This window comes from Aquila chrysaetos, chromosome 15 (assembly GCF_900496995.4).
Source record: "Aquila chrysaetos chrysaetos chromosome 15, bAquChr1.4, whole genome shotgun sequence".
NCBI lineage: Eukaryota > Metazoa > Chordata > Aves > Accipitriformes > Accipitridae > Aquila > Aquila chrysaetos.
Genome location: NC_044018.1, coordinates 20,920,331 through 20,946,101, shown reverse-complemented (window position 1 = coordinate 20,946,101; position 25,771 = coordinate 20,920,331). Strand labels below are relative to the sequence as shown.

General features: G+C 35.4%; 1 protein-coding gene across 2 annotated transcripts in view; it reads left to right on the top strand.

The window, feature by feature from the left end:
• SNTG2 (syntrophin gamma 2) overlaps nt 1–25,771 on the top strand; it is a 299,806-nt gene that overhangs the window by 144,854 nt on the left and 129,181 nt on the right. Inside the window, exons 3-6 of one of the 2 annotated variants that reach the window (XM_030038043.1) lie at nt 5,639–5,695; nt 5,791–5,848; nt 22,952–22,995; nt 23,111–23,152. In XM_030038043.1, coding sequence (XP_029893903.1) covers nt 5,639–5,695; nt 5,791–5,848; nt 22,952–22,995; nt 23,111–23,152 — 201 coding nt within the window. The remainder of the gene's footprint in view (nt 1–5,638; nt 5,696–5,790; nt 5,849–22,951; nt 22,996–23,110; nt 23,153–25,771) is intronic. The other variant, XM_030038044.1, reaches the window with a different exon arrangement.

The window sequence follows — 25,771 nt, the reverse complement described above, 5'->3', positions numbered from 1 at the left end:
CCCTATAGATCACTTTATGAAAATTTCAGGTTAATTTCAGTGTACGCGCCTGGAATCAAATATTTGCTGGAAACTTTATTCTGTCACCTCTATAAAATCAGCTCCCTATTTTAGACTGCATTTGAAAGTACTGTATGTGCACACAGTTCTGTTTTCACAGAGGTTTTCTTCACCATGCTGAAACCTGTTGGATATTTAATCCACATTTGTGTAGAAGATTAGGTTCTAATATGGAAGTTTCTTGATAACATATCATCAGTTAGTCTTGTCCTTCCACCTCTGCACAGCTGACGGCTTGAAGGAAAAAGCAGAGGCAGACAGGCAGCATTACCAGTAAAGTAGTCCACATTCAGAAATTGTGTTACCAGTAGTCACTTGAGTGCACAACCAGAAAATCCTGCTTTAGCAGATAGGGTTGTTAGCTGGATTTGCTTTCATGAAACCTGAGTTTGGCTAAACTTTTGGCTTACGATTATAAGAATATTTTTGTACCAGTGTTAGTGTACTTATTACATAGTTTATAAAATTATTTATTAGTGTGACACTATTAGAATTGTATCTATAGTGACAGCATCATTGTTTAGAGTATATTAAGATTAATTTTTTTAATGTTCTTTGGACCAAGGACTTTGTCTCACTCTGTGACAGCTGTCAGAATGTTACATGCTTTTCTATCAGAATTTAAATAAAATCTAATACTAAGGTGTCTGTTATTTTACATGTATGTTTTTATTGTACATTACTACTAATGCTACCAAGTACTTGTAGGGATAATTAGAAATCTGTGCATGTAGTTAATGTATATTGGTGTCCTTTTTCTTTCTGTTTATTTATTGTGGAATCCATCATACACAGGTCTATGTGACTTAATTTCTACTAGAAAATAAAACACAGCCATAGCACACATTCAACATCGGCCCACAGTTGCCTATACTCTATGTGAGTGTGCTCCCTGGCTACATTTTTGACTTGTGCCAAATTGTCTATAGTGGGGGTTGGTGTACTCTCTGTCTCCGTTTTGGCCAATGTAAGTTACAAGTCTCTTAATGCCTCAGACCAAATCAGGAGATGGCATGTGTCATGTAGTGTCCCAGTTAGGCAGTTTGGATGATAGTCAAAACATTTTCAAGGAAAGAAAATTTAGTAGTGTAGACGGGAGTTTTACTGTGTTGCTTTGCTGGAGAAGATCCTCTGGCCTGCTTTATTTTAGCATAGGCATGGCTTGTAAGCCATGGAATTGTAAGACACATAGTCCATTCTTTGGTTTGAAAGAGAAGTGAAAAATACCTTCCTGAATTTTCAGTTACGAGATGGGGAATAATGAAAGCAAAGAAAGGTCCTGAGAAGAGAATGGGACCACAACAGGGTAAGTTAGAGGGGACAGAGAGAAGAGATCAAATAAAAGAGAATAATTACTGTTTAGCACATTTCCCTACAAAACCTGAAACTGAATTCAGTAGTGTCTTGCTTTCAGCAGGTATCTAATGTTAGGTCTCCTCTAAATTACCCACAGATTTTTATATGTTTTGGCTCTAGCAGTGAGCATCTATATTATGAATTTAAGGGTCCAAATGAAGGACTAAATGAAAAGTAGCCTATAGTGAACCCTGTGAATTTGTGGGTTTTCCCCAAAAAATGTTTTTTTTAATTTCCTCCTTTAAAATAAAGTTGCAAAGTCAAATATTAGAAAGTTAGAAATATACAGGCTATTGTCTCTTGGATCTCGGCTTTGTGTTGTCTTTTATGTTGGAAGATATGCAGGGGATGAGTTGAGGGGTTACAGGAAGAAAAGGGTAGTCTCAGTATCTAGCGGTGAAGGATCCTTCCCCTGAAATAGAGGTGCAATATGATCCTAGATGTATCATGTACATAAACTAACACCAAATTAACACTGCTGATCAGGCATTAGGTGCATCTCATCCTCTAATGTGAAATTATGATATGTTAAAATGTTGGACGTTCAAAGCTAAGGCTGAAGCTGGTCAACAAGATACTTTGAACAGAAAAAGTTCATAAAAATACTTCGAAAAAGCATTTAGGCATTTCATATCACTAAAATAGAATTAATTGTTCCTAAATATTTGTGTGCCTCCATTCTTGCTCTGTAGAATGAGGATACTTGTGGCAGGCTGTGAAACTAATTTAATTTATGTAGATGTACCTCAATATTGTACTGCTTACTAGCATAAAAAAAGCCCTAAGTATTTTAGTAATACTACGTTTAGAACTAAATTAGTGTTCATGAAATACCATGACAGATTGAGCTTTAAATAAAGATTAAAAAAAAGAAATATCTGTACACTGTAAGGTCTCAAGGCCATACTACTATTAAAAAAAGTTTTCTAAAAAATCCAGTTATGGTGTGTCACACTACAAAAGTTTAAATTCTTGTCTTGTGTCTATAGTCTGAATGTGTCTGTTTTCCACTTCAGGTCATTGAAATTTTCACTGTATCTGTCTGTAAGGTGTGGTCATCTTCTACCAAGGAAGATGCTTTAAAACTGTGCTTGATCATCCCTGAAAAGTGCTTAAAAAAAGCTAAATATATTTAAGTCCTGGCATCTGTTTCACTGCTATACAAATCTCTCAAGCTGTTTGGCGTTCCTGTGGCTCTTGCCTGCTACCTCTCCAATTTATTTGCATCATTTGCAAAATTAGTGTATCAGAACTAGCTGTATTATTTAAAGTGTGTGGATCACTGCCAGATACAGAAATAATTTATAGTCTCTCTGCTTCTTCTTAATAGTTTCCTGATGATGTAGGATTACACTAGTGATTTTGGCTGTGGCTTTGTGCAGGAATGCAGGTTTTTCTCATACTCAGCATGACTCATATGTTTAGGGTTTTTGCAAGACCACCTTTTAGCAGATAGAGTGCTTTTCTCTATTTCTTTGAGCTGTTTTCCTTATTACAAGGATGACCTTAAATGACCTTGACCTTTAAGTGCTGTATGCTTAGAACCTGTGCTGTTCATCATTACATTATCACAAGTGTTGTCCCTTACAATCATTATTGCAATTAATTTCAATTAATTTTTTTTTAGATCACTGATTTTTTTTTTTATTTTTTTTTTTTTAATAAACCACGTACTGTCACTATCCCACAAGAAGCACATCCACAAAATAGTAGCTTTATCTCAGTTACGTTTTGATTTGGAAACTTTTAACTAGCCAATTTACATATGCTTAAAATACACCATATTATTTTGAATTGTTTTATGTTTTTAATCGAGTTTTTGTGGGGTGTCAGATCACTGCCTTATAAGGGTTATTACAACACTGGTACTCTGTCGTCAAGATTGGCAATTTCATAGCAAGTATTCATGTCATTTGAAAAGGTATTTTCCATAACACTTTTCCCCTTTAAAATTATTCCTCTTTAAATCCTTATGAACTGGTTTTACTGTTATTCCATAATGGAATGAATGGTTCATTGCCAGATTTATGACCATCTGACCTTAAAGCACTGTAATATAATGAAGATCTATGGCTCTATTTATGTGTTTTCAATATTGACCCAGTATTAGCTTTCTTCTAATCTTCTGGAATTGTACACTGTACAAGTTTTTTAAAATTCAAAATCAGTAACAATAATCTGTCTCTAGAAAATGAAATGTGATGTTTGGTCTTGTATGACCGCTAGTTATAGTCATAGCAAATGATATATGATCATAGGATTGAGATAAGTATATGTAAATGATCTTATGACACTTGATCATGCCCAGCTTTTGGCATTTTACTTTGAATATCTTTAAAAGAAGGAAGTTTTTGCATTTTTTAAATGTAGCTCTAATTAAAAAAGCTGTTACGTAGGAAACATTTAGGTGCATGTTTAATACCTTCTTTCAAAGTGTCTTTTAATAGGAATATTTAAATAAGCAATGCTATGAACTCTGAAATTATAAATATCAGGATTATTACAATGTGTGATGCAAATAAATAGCTTCATAGGGCTACAAACTCAATTATATCATCAGTATTATTATTTGAAATATGCCTGTCAACCATATAAAAATACACATTAGTTGTAGTTGAATGTATAAGATGTCAATAAATAATACCTTGCTTGTCTTTTATAAAATGGCTAAAGCTATCCATGTAGTGGTTTTGTATTTGCTGTCTGATAATCCTAAAGCAATCTAAACTGTCAAAATATTTTTTCCATCATCCCTATGTGATGGGATATATTGGGATAATTTGTTTACAGGGTGTAAGTATAGATGGAGAGAAACATGAATTAAATAAGCAGACAGGATTTATGTCATAGAAAATGACTCTTGGGAATGAGTCACTGAATTTAAAGGTAGAGCCGTATTCTAATTCAGGTTGGATCTGAACTTTGTCCATGCATATGATAATTTTGATCAAAAGTTTTGATGCAGTTCAAAAGAAGAAAAGAATCTCTGAAACAATTCGAATTATCACAGATTTCAATAAACCTGAATTATATCATCTGAAATTGAATCATATAAACCTTTTGATATAAATCAGGTACCATGTGTCATAATATAATAGTTTTCCATTTTTAGTACAGACTGGTGTAGTATAATGTTCATGGGAACAGAAGAGAGAAATTTTGAAAATGTGTGAAAGTACTCTTAACTTTTTTTTGCCATATGGATTAATTTTACCCTCCTAAAATGAGACTGAAATTTATGATTTATTGTGTTACCCTTTCCCCTGAGTCAATATGAACATATGTCTAGTAAGGCGAGTGTTAGAAAAAAAACTAAAAATAACTTGTTAACATCAGATTATGGGCTTGACTACTGAAATAAAAATTTACATTTATCTGAATTAATGAAATAAAAAAACAACCAGTCAGCAAGTATACTTGTAGGAGTAATCTCATATATAATGTCTATATTTCATATAAGATGTACAGAAAAAGAAAAAAAAAATTTATCTTACATCTTCAGGAATTACTGTAAAGATGGCATTCTATGCAGTACTGTTCAGCATGTTGCAAAAAAGTTCCCCTCAACTCTATAATTATTGTCAACAGATGAAGTGCTGTTATTATGTTGTCAGGCACCAGGAGTTACACATTAATGAAATGTCAAATTCAGCATACTGTTAAACATATGATAGGTTGCTGTGGAAAAATATTGATAAATGTTTATCTTCTTTATGCACTTAAACATGAAATGCAAGAAAATAACCATTTGAAGCAGACTATCACTAAAAGTCTTCTGGCATATGCTGCAAAAAATTGGTATAGGTCTGAACATATGGATTAGAAAACATTGGTATTTGTGATTGGAAATAAGAATATTGTGCATACATGATAGCTATGCAAATGCACATCTCAAAGCTCTTCATATAGTTTTCTCATGTCAAAACAAAGCAAAAGCATGTAAAAACTTCTGTTTAGGAAGAATATCACTTCAGCGATACAAAAACATTAAAAGTCTGCAAGCACAATTCATACACAAGTTCTGCTCTCTGTGGTAAGGAATTAAGTAACTGCCTATAAATCCGTGTTGAATGATATTTCAGAACTGAACTTGATCAGTCAGACTCTAGGCTACCTTTGAGAATTGATTTTTTAAAAGTAAAAAACAGTTTAGAGACATCATCTATGCTTATTCAGATATTGTGTTTTCACCTAAATTTATTTTTTCTACAATTTTTTAAAGCACAGAACTGTTACACTTCGTAGACAACCGGTTGGTGGCTTGGGCTTAAGCATAAAGGTATGGATAACTTCTCGTTTCTTCTTTTAATTTTCAGTACAACTAGTTACTTCAGTCTTAATTGAGATCTCATGGTTGATACACATCTTTTACAGGGTGGTGCTGAGCACAAAGTGCCTGTCGTCATATCAAAAATATTTAAAGACCAAGCAGGTAACTTTTATTTATGTTATTTACTTATATAGAACTGTCGTATATATAGTGGTTTTTTTTTTTTTTTAATTAAATGCTCTTTAAACTGAGGATTAAAACATAAGTATGGCTCATCCTTTTAGCCTCACACTATCTTTAAGCCTTTCTATAAATGTCCAAACGGTCCATGTGCCTTTGCGTTAAATTTAAAATCTAGAATCTTTTCAAGTCTTTAGGACCCATACTTGAAAGTTTACTGGTAAGTAACAGTTTCAGAAAACATATTTTTTACTGCAGCAAGACAGTTGTGTTGTAAACAAAATATTTAAAGTTACTTGTGAAAAGAGAACTATGACATAGGAAATCTATTGATGTACTTAACTTTAGTAACCCAGAGGATAAAAAAATACAAACCAGATATTTTTTTCCCCACACAGTAATTCACTGCTATATGGTATGACTAACTGTGCCTAGTTGCAAGCAGAGAGTGATTTGTAATGTTTATTATGGTGATGATAACACAAGATCTAAATCAGTGTGGTCTATCCCAGTTAAGTATGACACTGACATTTATCTAGCAAAAGGAACTTTTGGGGGCGGTGTCAGACCTTGGACTAATCTGGGCAAGTTGGAGAACTGCTCTGGAAAACAAAGGGGCCCTTCAGTAAGGAAAAGTAGAACCGTTGCATGTGGTGGGCAGTGCCTTGCAACGTGAACTAAGGGTCTTAGCTGATCAAAAACAAAGTCATATTTTCTTCTCTGGTGCACAAGGACATGGGGAGTAGTTTGTTCTTTTCTTTGCTGAGGCATTCTTTTACATATTTGAAGATTTGTTGTGTTTCTATGATAAGCTTCTATGTGTTTCCTCTCTTCTCTAGAATAAATCTACCCATTTCATGTAACCTTTCCTACAAGAAAAGACGGAGCACTGCACTGTGACCCTCAGTGCAAGTCCTACTCCTTAAAGGACTGAGAGCCACTGACACGATCTTTTGAACTCATCAGTGTCTCCTCCCGCTTTGCTGCAGTGGAGATTAAGCACATTTGCTTGGCATCATGTTCAGCCTCATGCTTTACTAGATCGCAGACTGTGCTTGTTTTTCTCCTCTGCATTTTCTTCAGGGTGTCCTTCTTTTGCTTGAAATGTAATACTGAAACTTGGTAACCCATTTTCAGCTGATACCTAGTGAATATTGAATGGATTGGGCATGCCAGTATCCTGTCGGAAAGACTGTTTCAAGTTTCCTATCTACAGTACTTAGATATATTTCAGTATGATATTTATGATATTATTTCTGCAGTGAGGAAGAGAAGGTGTTTTTATGTCAATTTTGTGGTATATGGAACAACAATAGGCTCCTTGAATACACAGCATAATAAACCATACCAAGAAAATAAATACATGATAATAATAAAATTAATATAAGCATTCAGGTCTAAGGAAAGTAATTCAGGAAATTAATTGCCAACAAGAAAAGCTATCTCCTCCCCTCTTAGGACGTGGGACTTTCAATCAAGATTAGCAGTGAGTTTGTATGTAAAATACTTATATGCAGAGTTTTGTACACTGTGGGTAGTTTTTCATGAACCGTATTATTTGCAGAGTAACAAGTGCAACAACAATTTTATGGGGTCAGCTGTTTACCTCAAATTTGAAAATCTCTCTTCAGAAGATCTTTAAGATCTTGTAACGTTTTGTCCAAGGAAGCTTCAAAGTGAGTAGCAGTTATAACCAGAGGCAATGCTGTATCACAGTAAGCCCATATGCAGTGTGCCTGGCTGAGTCAATTAATGGCATGAAGACACTGACACACCTGGTAAGGTATGAAGAAAGTAGTCTCTGTAGAATCACTGCTTTAATGTTAGAGGAAACAATCGGTAATATTATTTAAGAGAAATAACAACAGTGTTCTAAAAATATGTGCATTCTTTCTCCCTATATATATATGTATATGAATGCACACATATGCATACTTAAATATACATATATTTATGTATAAAAGAGATCTAGAAAAATATTTGTGTTGTATATAATGAGAGGTAATGTTAAGCATGAGGGAGAGATGAGACTCATACAGATTTATCTCAAACTAAATTTTGGACTGAACATTTGTAAGTTCATAATGTGAATAAATCACCAATGGACTTTCATTATACAAGGTACTAATAACAGTGAAACTGATAGGCTAGCCTCAAAGGTCGCTTGGAGTTAAGCAGTGAGATTAGTTGCTGATTCAAGCAAATATATTGAATTTGAAAAAAAAAAAAAAGCTGTATCATGCAGTAATATTTGAAAATACATCAGTTACCTGATAAAAAAGGGATTTCTTATCAGGAATTTTACTATGAGCGATTTTACTATTTTGGGTCCTTGAGTAAAATATCCGAATTTACATGAGTAAAATTCTCCTTACAGACTAAATTACTGATTTCCTAAAATGCCTGATAACTTGTGATATTTCTTGTGCAATTTAATACCCCTTATATGACAACACTGCCAAATCATATTTCCAACCTTACTTTGTTTGGATACAGTACTATTTTGTAGTTCCAAAGCTAGAAGTATAATAGAATAAAGCAGTTGCTTCTTTTTTATATCTGTACAACCTTTGTGCTATCCTAAATAATGTAATTAGTCAGCTATCTTTGTAGTCTTTAAATTTTTCAAATATAGGAGAAGTGAATTTGTTGGTATTGACCTAAGCATCAGCTGAAGGCATTTGCACTTCAGTTGTTGAGATAGGGTGAACATGTCAATTGGATTTGATTTCATTATTAACACAAGCACTCCTGTAGCAACAGTGGTAATAAATACTATTCTTACAGTTTTGACTGGCTTAGAGACCTCTCAGCTGTGATCACTGTGTTTATAACTTTCAGATTAAGTTATCCTAGATCACTCGATTTAATAAGACTTTCCTGAACAAGTTCACTGAAACATACACAGAAACTCATTTCAAGAGCATAGCTTTACATTTCTGAAAGACAAGATTAAGTGATCGTTCAGTGCTGGAGACTAATGTCCAGTGTATTACAAATCACACTGAAGAATGTCCTGATTTCTTCCTGAGCACATGCCTTCCTCAACAGTCTTAAGTAAGAGCAAGTTCTGCTGATGCCAGTGGCTCATCACCACATCTAGGCCATTTATATTTTTCTTTGGATTCTGTCTTCCATTCTAACAAAGGTTACATTTTTTTCATACCACCAAAGCTTTTGCTGAAGTTAATGTCAGAGGGACAGAAGTCCTGTGCCAGACAGAATGAGAATAAATAAATGCAAACACATTTATAAATTCAAAAGCAAAGTGATATAATTAGCTACAGAGTAATTTTAATCCCATAGGTAATTATTTCACTTCCAAAGCAAGGATTTTTTTCTCCTACCCATGTATCAAATCATCCAGTTGACCCAGCATATTAGCAACAATACTAATAATCTCCCAGATTATGAAAAGGTACTATTGATGTTGAAGCTTCTCAGTAAGATTTTCTAAGACTGATTCATGCTTTCTCTAGTTTTTTTTAATGTAATTTAATACAGTATTGCTTTTCCTGTATTTTCCTTTTGAAACTGGTTTAAGATAGAGTACATTGTAGTCTATCATTGTGTGATCAATGGTGACTGGCTAATAGCTTCTAGGTGTGTATTATTTTTATATATGTATTATAATTAGTATTAACAATTTATTTATGGTAAAGACTGCAGTAGCTTCACAGTCAAATAGATGTAGACTCCTGTTCTCAGAGATGTGTAACTGAATATCCTGAACTTTGAAAGGAATCAGATCAGTCAGGCTTACTTGTACAGTGAATCAGTAATACATTTTCTTAGATCTATTAAGTATACTTTAAAGAATTCTTAGACACCATATATGGGTAAAGTGTATGAGCTGTCATGGGTTTGCATCTTTCTTTCTGTTATTCCCATTTTTAATTACTAAAGAGTCTTTATGAACTTGTAGAATCTAAAGAGTGGAGACTGTAAAAACTAATGGACTTGAAATCTAACCTCATTGTACATACAAGTGACTTATTGCACATAGTATTGGAAATTCTAATTGTATAAACATCAAGCAATCAAATTTCTGTTTTGTGTTGCAGAATTATCAAGTTAGCAATCACATTTTGTCACCTTGACGCAACTTTCCATTTTTGTGAGACCTGCTGCAATAATCTGGCTACTGCTGTGAGCTCTGCTCATATCTGGTGTAACATGTGGAGTCAGACAGGCAGCAACAATGAAACAGAACAGTGGGTTCAGCTGACTGGGGCATGATGATAATAGTTAAATAAAACTACATAAAACCCAGTGGAATAAGGATAGTTTGCATTTTGCCAGTTTCAAAAAAGGTCCTCTCTTGAGAGCCAAAATTCGTTAAAACCTTAATTTGAAAGCATTTTCCCACCTTCTGTGATAAAAGATGACTTATAACTCACGTTTTGCTGTACTGAAAAATCTTCTATTATGTGTTTAGTCCGTTTCTGACTGTATAGGGGGGATGCTGTATACCTTGGCAGGATTGGAATGAACTCGGGACATTCAGCCACTAAAACATTCTTGGCTTAAAACCATATGCTCTGCAAACACAGACTGTGCCCAAATATCACATCCTGGCTGCCTGCATTCAGGACCATCTGTTTGGAGGACATGGTGTCAGTTTGATGAGGGCTTTTAACAGTTTCACTTACACTTCTACTATGCCAAGCAAAAATGGTTTAGTATGGAAGCATATGTGATACTTCCCCCATAGGTATTTTTTACTGTGTTGACTCTGGTCAACCACAAGGCTGATACAACTAGGGTAACCAAGCCTAGTCTGGACAAGTTGGTGGGCATGATGGGAGATAACAGTTCAGCTGCACAGCGTGGTTGTGTTTGTAGCTGATGTTCTTCATCCCTACAGCTGTACTCGCCTTTGCTTCACCAGCCTTGATGATTCATTCCACTGAGCCAGATTAAGGTCAAGATTAAGGACGAGTTACGCCCAAATGGAGGTATTTGCGTTTATAAGGAAGTCAGAATGGATCAAAAGTTTGCATTATGCCGTACGCTAATGAAGTGAAGACTGAAAACAAGGCCATCTTTGAACAGGCAGGCCTCCTTTGAACGTAAGACATTTCAAGCTGGATGGTGTTTAATATTTGTATATTGTTCCCTAATATCACTTACAAATTTCTTCAATATTTTTTTAGGATTATTCCTGTTTTCTATCACTAATTTTTAATTATCTTTGCCAGTGTTATTTTTCTTTATTACTGGAAAGCTAATGATACCTGAAGATATTATCTACTCACTGTTCTCTCTCTTCGACTTATACCTCCAGCACTAAATTTATTTTCAGAAGGCATAGAAGAACATTCTTAGCATTTTGGATTTCTTTCTTTATTGTTACCTTGTCGAGACTAGGCAGGCCCTCTTAATAGAAAGGACATCTTAATGAACTGTTAAAGATCAGTCAACAAGTAAAAGGAAGGTACTTTGATCCCCAATTGAGGAAAGTATTTTTATACAACCTAATAGTTAAGAACTTACTAAGGTCCAATGATACAAATAGCAGTCACTGTATGTTTAGTGAGAAGCATATAGGTAGATGAATTCTTCAGTTGAGGTTCTAGAACAGTTAGGGGGATTTGTTTTGAGGGTTAAATGCTGAAGCAAGAGCCTTAAATTATTGACCCAAAAATATTCTTTGGGTAGAAGGATGCAAAGAGTTAATTTTTAAGTGTTTATTTAACTGAACAGGCATATATTTAAAATCAGATCTAGTAAATGTTTTTAAGATGGTAATGTCTTCATTGTTACAATGCATATTTTTATGCATTAAAATTATTCATAAATAATTCGTGGACAGAAGAAAATTTGGGATGAAATATTTGTAAGTTTCACTTAGAAATGTTGTTTTGTTGTAGAATTTGCGTTAATTTTTTTTAATAGGATCTAAGAGTTTGATGAATTCAGAACTCATTTTTACAGAGAAAACCAAAGCATTCCTATTTTCGGTCAATTTGAAATTTGTTTTCATTCCTTTGGTTTGGCTAAAAAACAGAAACAGGGAATTAGCTGTCCAGCTCTAGATTTAGGCAGTTGCTTATGTACTTTCCCAAAATGAGGCTTTATATATGCATATGTATATATGTGTGTGTGTCTAAAAATGTGTGCATTAGGTTCCTGATACTGAATAATGCTTTCCTGTTAAGTGTACAAAGAAATAGTATTCAAAGAGTATATTAATGATGAAATTCTTCTTCATGTGTGTGAAGAAGATCAACTTTCAATAAAAGATAATTAGTTTTGCTTAATAGCTACGTTAAAATATAAAATGTTTCTGGAAATTGTATTTCAGCCCTGTAGAGTTTTATGATGAATACTCTTTTTGGAAGGTGCGTTTTGCAGGTTATGAAACAAGAAGGTAGATACAAAATCTGGAAAACGTTATTTGTAATTTCAGTGGACCTATAATATTATGTTTATTATTCTTGTACTCTAAACTAAATAGAGAAAGGTATGAAAAATACATTATATTGTGTTAGTTATCATCTGTTCCAGGTAGCAGTTGAGTGAATAAACTGTGGCCTTAGGATGGCCCTGACCTGTACAGTTTCTCCTCTTTCTTCCATTCACCTACCTCTGATTGACAATGTAGTTCCCTTATGAACTGCAGAAATCTAATGAAATAGCACTTGAAGTTACTATTTGAATTTGTTACCACTACAGTCCAGGTTGAATAAAAAGGTTAATGATAATTATTCCATGCAGAGAAATCAGAGAACTATATAGTATGTTTTCATTCAGATAATATGATCAGGAGAGAACTGCCTGAAGTCCCCCTGAGGATGGATGGTGTTTTGGACTTTGCATTTGGAGCTTGCTTTTACCACAGTGCTTTGGTACAGAAACTGGAGAAGCAAGCGGCTAGACAGAAAACATCTTTTAACTGTAACGAAGATTCCCATTGCACTGAAAGATACTATTTAAAATGAGAGTAAAACTCATTCAGATTATTTTGGGGCTGAAGCAATCAGGAATCATACAGAATATCTGATGGAAAGAGCAAATGTAACGACCCTTCTGCTTGGAGATAGTCATGTGGAATAATATGAGAAATATAATAACATCCTTTAGCAATTTCAGAAAAGTTCTGGTTTTGGTCTTTTCACTGTTCTTCCCCTTACTGGTTTCTAAACAAAAGACTTCGTGGGCTATTTCAGTAACTGCATCTCTTCTTTTCTTGTAACTCATTTAAAGCATGTATGTCTGCTACTTTTGGCATTCCTCCTTAGTCTCTAAGTTTGTTTTCCACATATCACCTCTATAGCATTTAAAATTAGTTGGCATACTATGATAGAATTTAATGGAAACCTAGTTACATATTTTGGAAGAAAAGATTGAAGATGCCAGATTATAATTTATTTCCTTATATAATGTTACCTATTCATAACTTGTCTAACTTTATATTACGTTATTCAGCTCAGAAGGCCTTTTACATCTGATATTAATCAGATGTCTATTAGCGCTAACCTTATGCCTCAGAATATTGCAATTGTGTGATCAGATTAATCTTCCTTTACATTGTACTACATTTCTTTGTCAATTTATTCACCTAGTGATTAATTAATTTTAAAATGCACACAACTATTTTTACCTGAAAAATATTGTAATAATTCTGAAAATATTATCAGGTTTAGATTAATTATACACATAGAGAACCTACAGCTTCTAACGCTACTAACCATATTCCTAGAAATACCACATTTTTGCAATTTTAAATAGCTTTTCTCTGACTCTTAATGGAGTGTTAGCTATGCTTGGCTAGTAGAACTATTTTTTTTAAACAAAATATAACTTATTCATAGTTACAATTATTGCTTTTGTTTCTAAATTATTCCTACATATTTATGAATTCTGTCCACGTAAGTTGCATGAGTATTTTTACTTTTATTTTCAAACTCAAGGGATTTATTAGCTGTGGTTAGGCAAGTATCCCAAGTAATAAATGACAGTAGTAATGTAGCACTTTCAAATTTTCTGTAGATACGTTTAAAAAAAAACTGCTTTGCTTTCCTTATAGTCACATCTTAGTTGTCATGACTTTTCTTTAAAAAGGCAAAATTTTAAAGTCCTTACACTATTAATGTTCCAATTCTGTTTCCTTACTTTGCGAATCGATACTTTTCTATAAAGGCAGAACCAAATGATGAAGAACTGATTTACTAAATGCATGTAAAACTGGAAGTATTTTTCTCTGGTAAGAATTTATGATGATAACCATTCCTGTGGGCTCTCTCTGTTGCAATGTCTACAAGCTAATCTGAGCTATATTAAGCCTCTTTCCTTAATTAAAGAACTAACCTGTTGTGTCTAGGTTTTCTTCACTGAGTTCATACTCTAATGTTACTTGTTTGGAAATGCCTACGAGAATCACATTGCCATTTGCTTTGGCTTAAGGATCTTGCATTGAGACATACAAATACCTGGACTTCGGCAGGAAACTCAGGCCATCTGAATTTTTCTCCTCTTGTTTCCTAAAGCCGGTCTAAAGTCTGTTTAATCGCAGTGTATGCTGGTACTTTTTACAGATCATGTGATAAACTGGCACTGCAGCTCACGTTACAAACCTGTTTGCAATCAGAAAACCGTCCAAAAGACTTCCAATAATTTTTGCTTTAGTTACTGCTAAGAGTTACATGGGTAGAAATAAAACTGAACTTTAAAACTTTTTTCCATACTGTCTTTCAAAGCACATTTAATTAAAAATAGTGTCAGGCCCACGACTTTTCTGGATTCTAGTCTTCTCAGTTTTGGTATATATGCAGCCATTGTCCCCACCAGGTCAGAAAAAAAAATGGCAAATTTTGTCTGTAACATAGGATCTCTGAATTATTAGGCAATATAACAAAATGGTATTTTGGAATTGGCCTCAGAAGACTGTTGTAATATCATCTGCCTTCACAGCAGGGAATAAAAGGATTTTTTGTTTAAGGTTAAGGTTCCTTAATGCCCATTGGTATGCTCTTGGGATTGCTAATTGCCCTTATACATCTTCCTCATTTTACTTTTTGGCGTATATAAAATATAAAGCTATATTTGTTTGTACTAAAGCTAAGTTTAGCCCATTAATAGTTTGCAGTGAAAAATATTAGAATTTTGTTGTTACAGTAGTTTTCCTTTAAAGTTGGATTCAATGCTAGCCATTGACAGAAAAACGGTTTTATCAGCAGAAGATTCTAGTGAGCAGTATGTTCTGAAAACCTATTTTTTGCTGAGGTCATCTAAAAGAAGAAGGTGAAGGAGGAAAGCCAGTATCAAACACCTATCCTCAAAACAGATTCAGCTCTGTAACATTTTTCATGTTCAATATTTTCTGATTTCTTTAGAATTAAAACATTTAATTTGGAAAAAAAAAAAAAAGTTTTAGCAATTCATGTCCTGTGTTTTCAGTGTGCTTTATTACTGACTTTAAAATCTCCAGGTTAAGCTAATTCTGTTCAAAAAAAAATCTCATAAGATGGTCATAATTCCAGAAATAATAATATACTTGCTGATCATTTGAGAATAGAGTGAAGAATGGGGTGAGAGAACTGCCCATAAGGGACACTCACACTGAAAATTAATGGAGGGAGAGAGATGGGAAATCACAAAGATAAACAGGTACAGAGAGATAAAGTGGAAGATGAGAAAAATGACAACAATAATGGAACAGAGAAAATCATGTTTTGTTACAACACAATACTAGATATGACGCTAAAAATAGGAATTGTATATATGGTTAGAAGTGTCCATCACTTCAGGGTTTTTTTGCAGTGGAATCTGACTTGGTTACCTTTTTCCAGATGGGATTCTGCTATCCATGTGTAATTATTCTTAATTTCCCTGGCAAGTTCTACTCAAAACTTCTAAGAAAACCTATCTACTCCCAGTCTGTGATTCTTTGCTCCTCATGATGTTTATCTTCTTCTGTGAATTCAGTTCCCATATCATTGTTCCTCTCATAGCAATGGGAATTAGAAAATCAAAGCCCAGGTTTCTCTCAGGAAAAAGATCCAGAAACTGAAATGGGTTGCATAGAGTATGAAGGATAATTCTCATGAGACAAGTCAACATCTGAGAATTAAACTGTAAAACTAAATCCTCTTTTCATTCAGAATATCTTTGTTTACGACAAATACTTCCTTAATAGGTTACTGTTATTTCAACTTAGTGGTATTTTGAACATACATGCTAAAATATATAAGCATATTAAATATATTCCTGTATGCACCTTTGCAAATCACAGGATGGTTGAGGTTGGGAGAGACCTCTGGAGGTCATCTGGTCCAACCCCCCTGCTCAAGCAGGGTCACCTAAAACCAGTTGCCCAGGTCTGTGTCCAGATGGCTTTTGAATATCTCCAAGGATGGAGTCTCCACAACCTCTCTGGGCAACCTGTGCCAGTGCTCGGTCACCCTCACAGTGACAAAGTGTTTCCTGATGTTCAGATGGCACCTCCTGCGTTTCACTTTGTGCCCATTGCCTCTGGTCCCTTCACTGGGCACCACCGACAAGAGCCTGGCTCTGTCTTCTTTGTACCCTCCTTTCAGGTATATATATACGTTGATGAGATCCCCTGAGCCTTCTCTTCTCAAGGCTGAACAGCATCAGCTCCCTCAGCCTTTTCTCATAGGAAAGATGCTCCCATCCATTCATTGTTATGGCCCTTCACCGGACTCTCCGGTATGTCCATGTCTCCCTTGCACTGAGGAGCCCAGAACTGGACCCAGCACTCTAGGGCTGGCCTCACCAGTGCTGAGGGGAGGGGAAGGATTACGTGCCTCTGCCTGCTGGCAACACTCCTCCTTATGCAGACCAGGATGCTGTTTATGAGACCACATTGCTGACTGATGGCCAGCAAGTTGTCCACCAGGACCCCTAGATCCTTCTCAATGTCCTTTTGATAGTAGTAGCGGTACTCATGTATACCCAAAATACGAGGGAGTCTACAGTACACTTTGTAAATTGGTCTTTTCCAGGAACATGTGCAGCTGTTAGGAGTTAAGTGCCTTTCTCTTCCTCAAAGCAAAAGCTGTTTCTTTTCCGGTAAATAATATCAATTTATTTAACAGTAGTTTCTAAGAAATTATGAAAAACACAGGAGTGGTATTTTGAGTGAAATAAAGCCAGAGATTAATGTCACAAGCTAGCATGGAATTTGGCTGAACTATTGACACAAACATTTCTATCACCGTAAAAAAGTGATAAATCATCTCAAATTCCGCATAACTTATTCCAGTTGCATCTCAAATAGCATAGTGTCCTCTGGAAGTATACTTTTGCTTACACTCGTGGTAAGGCATTAGTTTAACAATGAATTCATGTCTTGAGCAAAACTTACTGACTCGGAAAACATCACTTTTTGCAGCAGCAGTTATTTTATGGGTTTCTTATCCAAGTATTCAGCCAACCAAATCCTGTCTAGTTTTTTGGAATCTGATGCAGCTACGTATCATGATATGGTAAAAGGTTTAATACCCAGTTTGATTTTATAGTGGTGTAAGATCAGAACTTACAGTGTTTAGATACAGTTTTTTCCTCTTTTTCTTGGCAATATTATGTCATGTAATGTCTCTTGATTTTATAGATACATATGTTTGTCCTCTACTTGCCTCTCTACATTTAGCTTCTGTCTGTGTAGCTTCTTAGTACTGCAGTAATCTTGGGGAAGTAAAAAAATAAATAAGAGCTATAAAACTATTTTGAATTATATGCCAGTGGGGAAGAGAAGGGAAGCAGAAAGTGAAATTAGGCAATTCCTAATTAAAATACAAAGTCCAGATTTTTGCTCTCAGCTTTACTATCACCACAGAGCGGCAAGAAATCACATTTAATTAATTTTGTTCATTTCTTTAAAGGATTTAATTTTTTTGGTATGCTCCCCCTGATTTTCCCCTCCTAATAACTACACATTTTTTACATGGAAAAAAAATAATAATTTTCACTTTCGAACATAGGAGAGCCAATTTCTTGCTATAAATAGTGGTTTCCCAAATTTTTTCATATTGGCTATTCTAAAACCAGCAGCAAAAGTAATTGTATTTCGACCAATATACCCATTTGCTCTCTATCCCCATCTCTTGCACACATCAGCTTTCCAGCTAGGATCCCTGCTCATGACTTTACCTACCATTCCAGTGTTACAAGAAAAACACAGCCTTACCTTGCCCACAGGACCCTACCTGTTGCAGTGGATAGAACAGAAAAAGACTGCGTTTGTTAGTACTTCTTTTACGGAACAAAATTGGAAGAAATTTACAGTTCCTAGCATGTACATTGTCCTAGACAATTCTTGGTATCAATTGCCTGCACGTGTTGACATATGCCAAACCGTAAGGAAAACTATGTCCAGATCGATCAGTTCTTGCTCAAATGCTTGGATGAATGGTGGAGTCTTTCCTGGTGACGCTTATAGTGCCTGCGCACTCTTACAGTTCATGTTGTTCTTCGTACAGTCCAAGCTGAAGAGAAAACAGTTCTGACTTCCCAGGCCAAACCAGTTTTATCTTGTGTTAATTTTGCAGATAACTTTGTTGTTAACTTTGAGAAGTCTCTTGTATCCTATAAACCAATTTCTCTAGGCTTTTCTTTTTATTTCATCTAGTTTCTTAACTATTCCTTCAGATTTTCTTTATGCAGTGAAATACTTATGCATATATTTAAAGTTAAGCTTATGAATTGAGAGGTCCATGAATTCAGTGCAGCTTACTGTGTGCTTTAAGCAGCATGGTTTTGTGCGTCACTAATAATGACAGAGAACATAGTACCTGGTATGTTTCTTGTGTGATTGAGGAGTTCAACAAAAATTGAGGGAAAATATGTATTGTGATCAATCTTGAAAAATATAAGGACATCAGTTTATTTACAGACTCAAATCTGCATAGGGTTGTGCATCAATTAACGTGGTAAGTCAGAATTTCCTGAGAATCTGTTCAGTAAATTTACCATTTCACAAACCTGCAAATTTTGGAAAATTTAACACAGCCCTTCTTCAGCCCTAATGTGTAGAAAAAGGAAACAAGGCAAAGCTAGAAAGAATTACTGGTTCTTTTCCCTTCTTACTGAGTGCAAAATAATTTTTAATAGTTCATGGCTCTGAATGCTTTTTTTTTAATTACTAGAATGATAGGTCATTTGCTTTTGGAAAAGTTTTTCAAGTCTAATATTCTCAAAAATAAGATTTTTTTTTTAATGGTTATTTTCATATCATTTCTTCAACATAAGCCCCTTTGGATATCCCTGATGCTTTCCTCCTACTTCAGTATCACTTGTGAATTTAATCAATGTACATCATTTAATCAATACTAAACCTTTTTAAAGATAATTAAGATGTAGAATAAAGGTGATGTAGCACTAATTGTTGTAGCACACACTTCATTTTCTTTTACAGCCTGGTACATGTCTGCTTATCACTACTTTGTGCTTATTTTCTTTTCCAAGTCTTGTTTTTGGCCATGTTCAATTCACTGCTACTAAAATATTATTTCAAGTAAAGCTTCAAGAGTTATACTGGATTCTAAAAAAGTTATATTTACTGTTTCTCTGAATTAGGTTATATGCTTCTTGGTATCCCAAAGCTCTTTCTCAACTATTTGTTTTTAGTGCTGATTCATTTTACACATAGTGACTGATAATTGCAGAGCAGCCTTTCATGGACACCTTTGTATATGAGGGTGTTACCAGTGGGAGAAAAAGTTCCACATAGCATGGAACATTTTATTTAATGTTTTCATCATGTAGAGAACATATGACTTAATGATGTCTATGACACTAGATGTCTTGTCTTCAGATTTAAAATATGCCTTAGAGAAACAAGATGCCTTTTTGTTTCTTTCCAAGGAGATTTTCCAGTCACTTTATTTCTAATATACTTGTAAAATATATGGTAACTTCTGCATCATAATGACAATTTGATTTGTGGAAAATATTTTTGTTAGAAATCATTGATTTTAAATTATAGACAATTGGCTAAAACCAAAGTGTTTCATCACAGACTTGCAAGCATAGTTTGCCAGAATACCATCACTGGCCGTGATGGCAGCAGTCATGGTGTCTACATTATTGGGTTACTTTGCAGCATAATGCACTTTTGGAGCTAATGCCCTCATTGCCCCCGTTTTCTGTGCTTTGTTTCAGTTCATAGAGCATTTGGTATCAACCACATAATGCTCCTTCTCTCATTATACTTATCTGGACAGCTTTGATTGTGTGTAGAGACTCTGCAAGCAGGATATAATTGCTTTGTGCTCTTAAACTATAAAATTTATTGGCTAACACACACAGTAGGTAGCTGGGGATATGGCAGTACTCATCACCCCTGTGGAATGACCAATGAGTCTTTGCTGACCTGGCAGTCAACAGCCAGGTGGGAAAAGTTCAGGCTCCATTGCTCCCTGGAAGGGATTTGTCTTCAGTGCTGCTGAGTTACCATCCTCCAGCTACCTGGTTTTCTTCCTTGAGATTTTATACCTTTTCATGTCAGTGCTTTTCCTCTTCAAACTTTGAGCTGTCAACTAGGCCTATCTCAATCTCAAGAGTTTTACCTCTGTCTGGAATTTTACCTCTCCTAATTTTGCATGGATGCGAGTCTACATATTTTATTGCAACTTTTGTTGGAACTAAGCAGTTTTCTCGGAAGTCTTAGACAGGATTACACAACTGTGCTGTTGTGTCATTATGCAGCAGATCATGGATAGCTGAACATCCAGGATGATGGTGATGCCTACCTGCCTGCAAATCTTCATGACGCACTCTTCCATCAGGATCTCATGTTTCACCCAAACATTTTCTGGCTCAGTATGCTTTCCTTTCTTACCAGCCCTACATTTTTCTGCTTTCATCTCTTAGGGAAATTCTTTCCAAACTCATCTCTCACATCCCCACCCCTCTTTCTTTTATTGTGCTTCTTTTTCAATATTGCATTTCCAACTGATCTTCCCAATGGCGACAGTTGCCTTGGCCTACCAGAAGAGCCAACAAGTCAGGGCCTCAGGAAAACAACACTGCCTGCTGCCCATGTGTGCCATCCTCATCACATCTGTGGCCTGCAGATCAACTGACTGGTACTTGTTGAAGTATAAACAAACACATCTGCCTCGCTGCAGTGAGTTGGCGTGTGAGTCCTACTGCAACCCTCACACAGACAAAGTAATATCCCAGGACTGGCTTATTAGAGGTGTCCTCCTGAAGCAGGTTGACAATCCCCTCTCCCTGTGTTACACCTCGTTCAGTTGATGTCCAGGCTTTGCATTGATTCAAGTTGCAGGGACCATTGTATTACTTGTAAGCAAGGTCTGCTTTTGTGTATTGTGGCATGTTGTAGCTATTACTGGTAGCAGGAGTGCATTACTGTGTGACACTGGTGTGCCTTAGGATGGGCTGCTTAGGGGCCCACAAAACAAAGTTTTGTGCACTAGCTTTCCTTTAGCTGCTTCACGTCACCTGGGAGCATTCAGGCTGGGAGACCAGTCTAACTGATCTGAATTAAAATCCCTGAAACCCATACAGCGTGGGCGTAAGGAGCCTCAGCACCAGCTGCTTTGGTTCCTGATCTATCTCTGTTCTACCTCATCACTTGCTAATGCAGACATACTCAAAATTTCTGCACTCAGTTCTGAGTCAATCACACACAGTGGGCAAGGCATGCACCCTTTGACTTTATCCTTTTATACTTTACCGCAGCTGGAATTTCAAACACACCCTCTTCCTTCTGTCTCCAATTCAAGTATGCTCCCACTTGCCTAAAGCAGCCCAATGGCCCTAACATAAGCATTAAATTAAAAACGATTCACGTGTTTTTCACTGGTGGTATATGTATTACTAACATCTTGAACAGAAGTTTAGTATCGAGATGCCCAAGCTAATGTTCAGTGCCTCTAGCAAGTATGTACTCAATATAGGCTACTTCGCACTGCTTCGTGATGTTTTTGAACTGCTTTAATTCAGTTGCATTTCTGTGCATAGATGTCTCTTTTCTATACCAGCTATTACAAATTGTGTGCATATTTTTAAATACAAAGCAGGATAAGAAGTGGGGTAAAGACCTTCAATACAACCTGTATCGTGGAATTTAAAATAAATGGTGAAATCTTTCCTAAGTACCAATAAAAGTATGACTAATGAACTGTTATATTTTATCTGCCAAAGGAGTGATGAAAAATCTATTAGAAAGATAAATTTAAGATAACAAAAAGCTATTTTGTACCAAAGGTACATTTGTTGTGGCAACAGTTATATTGCAGAAATGGTGAGAATACTCTGTACAGTTTTTTCTTTCTTTTTTACTTGTATTTCCATCTCTCAAAATACTGTCTTTGTTAACATTTATTACATTCTTCAAAGCCTCAAGCTGTGACCCTACACGATCATATATAAGAGTAAATGCCTTATTTAATCATATCAGTCTTTACAGGATCAGAGCCTTACTTTCAATTAAGTAATACATTCCAAGAGATAAACATCCTCAAATTTGACTAAAAAGTACAAAATGTAAAAGTTAAAGAGTACACATAAAAAATGTCATTGTTTGTGTCTGTGCAGAATTGTTTGCAGTTTCATTACGTTATTCCCATTAACTCTGTAAGGTAGGAAACATGCAAATTACAGACTGGAATAATGTATTTTGTTATTCTGAGGAACAAAGCTAACTCAAACTTCATGTTAAAGAGTTGTATTAAATTCTAGGCACAACCTCTTTAATTATAGCAGTCCCTGTAAATTTGTTCAGGGGGAAAGGAATTGCTAAGTAGTTTCAGAAATTCCTATTTCCCTTTTGTGGAAGAATAATGAAAAGTGTGAATCACACTTTCCACATAATTTAATGAAATCCTTTGTTAGTGAGAAATGACATTTGTATTCCATATTAAATAAGTTCTTTGTGCGTGGAAAGTAACTCTCTTAATTTGTTTAAAATTGCTAGGAATCTATTACCTTTATAGGATGAATACTGATTGCTATGCTGTTGGTATTTTCACAACCCAATCACTTTCAAATGAAGGTTACAAACAGCATGCTAAACCTATTGCTGGAAGAGAATATAGCATTATTTTTCAGTACTATTTTCAATTAAAATGTGCTTCTTCTGTAATCCCACAGCTGACCAAACAGGAATGTTATTTATAGGAGATGCAATAATACAGGTCAGTAAACATTCACTTTTTCCGCAGACATTTGTTTCATACTTGCCTTTATGTTTATTTCATTAACTAATTTACACATTGCAAATCATTTTCTCCCTATTGTGTCTGTTTTTAGGTTAATGGTATAAATGTAGAAAGTGCTACCCATGAAGAAGTGGTAAGTCATTCCACTTTGATTTTTTAAATAGTGTACAGAATATCCTGTGTCCATACTGTTCTGTCTCTAGCCTTGCTTCGTACAAGTTTACTCTTTTTTACTATAAAGACACAGTGCTATAGTCAGGTTTTTCACATATGTGATTATTAAAAGCTTAATTTTGGCTGTTAGCATTTGTCATAGTTTCTGCACTCTTACTGTGACTCTTCTTCATAGTAAGATATATGCACTTGTGGCACAAATGTACTACTCCAAAGTTGAGTCTCCATCATTGTTAATTATAGTTTTTACATCCCTTAGATAAAATAAATATTTCAAAGCACAAAACAAGGTAAAAATGCAAAATCCTGGTTGGTTACCTCTGTTCTGTTCAGCAGAGTGCAACTGCTCTTCCCATAATAGGAACTGTATCAGTTTTATCACATGATCCTTTCTGGTTTTTTTTCCCTGTAAACTGTAACTGGGCTGCTTGCCATGAAAATTCAATAGAATGCAAAGAAAAAATTAAAAGGCCTTTACTATTTAAGAAGGAATGGTGAAAATATGAAAAACTTACATTATCTTTTTTATGATGCTACTGTAGGTATCAAAATGTCCTTTGGGTCACCACAATTAGCCTTTCAGAGGTTGCAAATAAATTGAATAGTTTTTTATACATATAAATGTATATGTATATATAACATATATATGTATATATAGTATATATATAACATATATATGTGTGTGCACAGATATAGTCTTTATGGACTATGCCTTTGGTATAGTGCCTGATCCATTGGGATTGGAGGTGCTCCTAAAGGGTTCACCTGCTGTGGTAGTACATTTAAATGGTAATAAAATTCTTACCACCTTAGCATTGCAGGAACAGGGCTTGAATTAGTTTAGTAAAGAATCTGATTTAACCTACTGTAAAAACAGCACTTAAAAATTAGAATATGTGGGGTGAATGTCATGATCCTGCTCAGGTATTTAAAAACTCTGATTCCCATTGCCTTCAGTGCAATTGAAAGGGACTCAACTTTTTGCAGGTCTTACCCCTGCATGCACTGAAAAACAGAAAATCTAATTAATGTTTTGCTACCTATTTCTAAATGTGCACTTGTGTGAGAACATGGGGATTCCTGATGGGAAATTTATAAAGGAACTCGGTTATTTTATTTGGTGAAATAACGTAAGAATTTCGGTTGTGCCCTATTTATATTTATGTATCATATACATTATTGTTGTGGGCTGTGGTGCACTGGACAGTGCTCCTGTTTCATGTTGAGAATTCTCAAGTGTTACGGAAGTGTAGATAGTAACAATAGCATACAATGTTAAAAGTGTTTCTAAATGCATGCTGGGACAAGAATGGGAGGAACTGAGAAAGCCGTGGTGTTACATGTTTTTCAGTTTCATCTTATTTTATAAGTCATTTTAAGATGCTATTTATCAGGTTTTGTGGAAGTTTCTTTATTAGGAACCAAGAAATGTGCTTAAACATTGGCTCTTTTTGATGGTATCCATAGGACTAAGATGCACTTCCTGTCTTCAAGCCTGAGTGCACATATCAGACACATCCTAATTCCTAGTTGGTACTCCCAGAGGTTGTCAGGCTGTAGGTAATAAATAATCATAATAAAGAAGTCTTGTATCTAATGACCATACCCTTATCAAGAAAGAGAAGAATACAGAAAACATACAAAGTTCTCAACTTCAGGCTGGGAGTTGATTAAGGCATACATTTCTGTATCTTGGTTTTCATGGGCAAGCCAGTGTGTGTGGATTGCTGTGACACACTGAAAAGGCCCCTTGCCCAGGATTGTACAGCACAGTGTGGAAAGCAGTCACAGATTCTGCATAGCTTTTGAATCTGGTGATGTTCAGTTTAGAGGAATCTTGAGATTGAAGAATGGAATTATGGTGACTAGTTCTAGCACAACATGCTGACTCTCACTGGTGCATTCATTTTCATGGTAATGTTCAAGAAACAGACCAAGATCTTCCAGTGAGTTTTTTATTTGCTTAAAAGGAAAATTATTAAAATGTTTTTTACATTGCTTTATAGAATTAAGATGGTAAGGACTTCTCTTGGGGGAAAAAAAACAAAATAGGGAACTACTTTCTTCTTCTAAAGAATGCTGCTTCTGTAGCATTTTCAGTGCTTAGATGCTTGCAGCCAAACCTCAAATAAAAAAGCATGAGTCAATAGTTACTCTATATTACCTATCAGAGTTTAGGCAAGAGGTAAGCCAGAAGTTGCTGGCTGAATTTCCAGAATATTTTTACCATCACATGTTCTCCAGTGGGCCTAAGATGAATATCTTAGACCAATATTCTGGCAGCATTTCTTGCGCTTTCCCCTCCACTTCATACTCCACCCCAGCTGGAGAATCACTTCCACAGCAACACTCAGACTAAATGCATTGAAAAGCACAGAAGATGGAAGATGGCTGGGAACCTGTCAATTTTGGAAGCCACTGAAACAAATCACCAGGTCTTGAGCAGGTGTATCCAAATGGCTCCTAGCAATAACATGTTTCATAGCATCTGTTCCCTGTGCTGCCTACTCTCACCTGAACCGCTGATACCTCAGCCCCATCCTTCTCCTATACTTTACTTGCAACCGTTCTATACCAT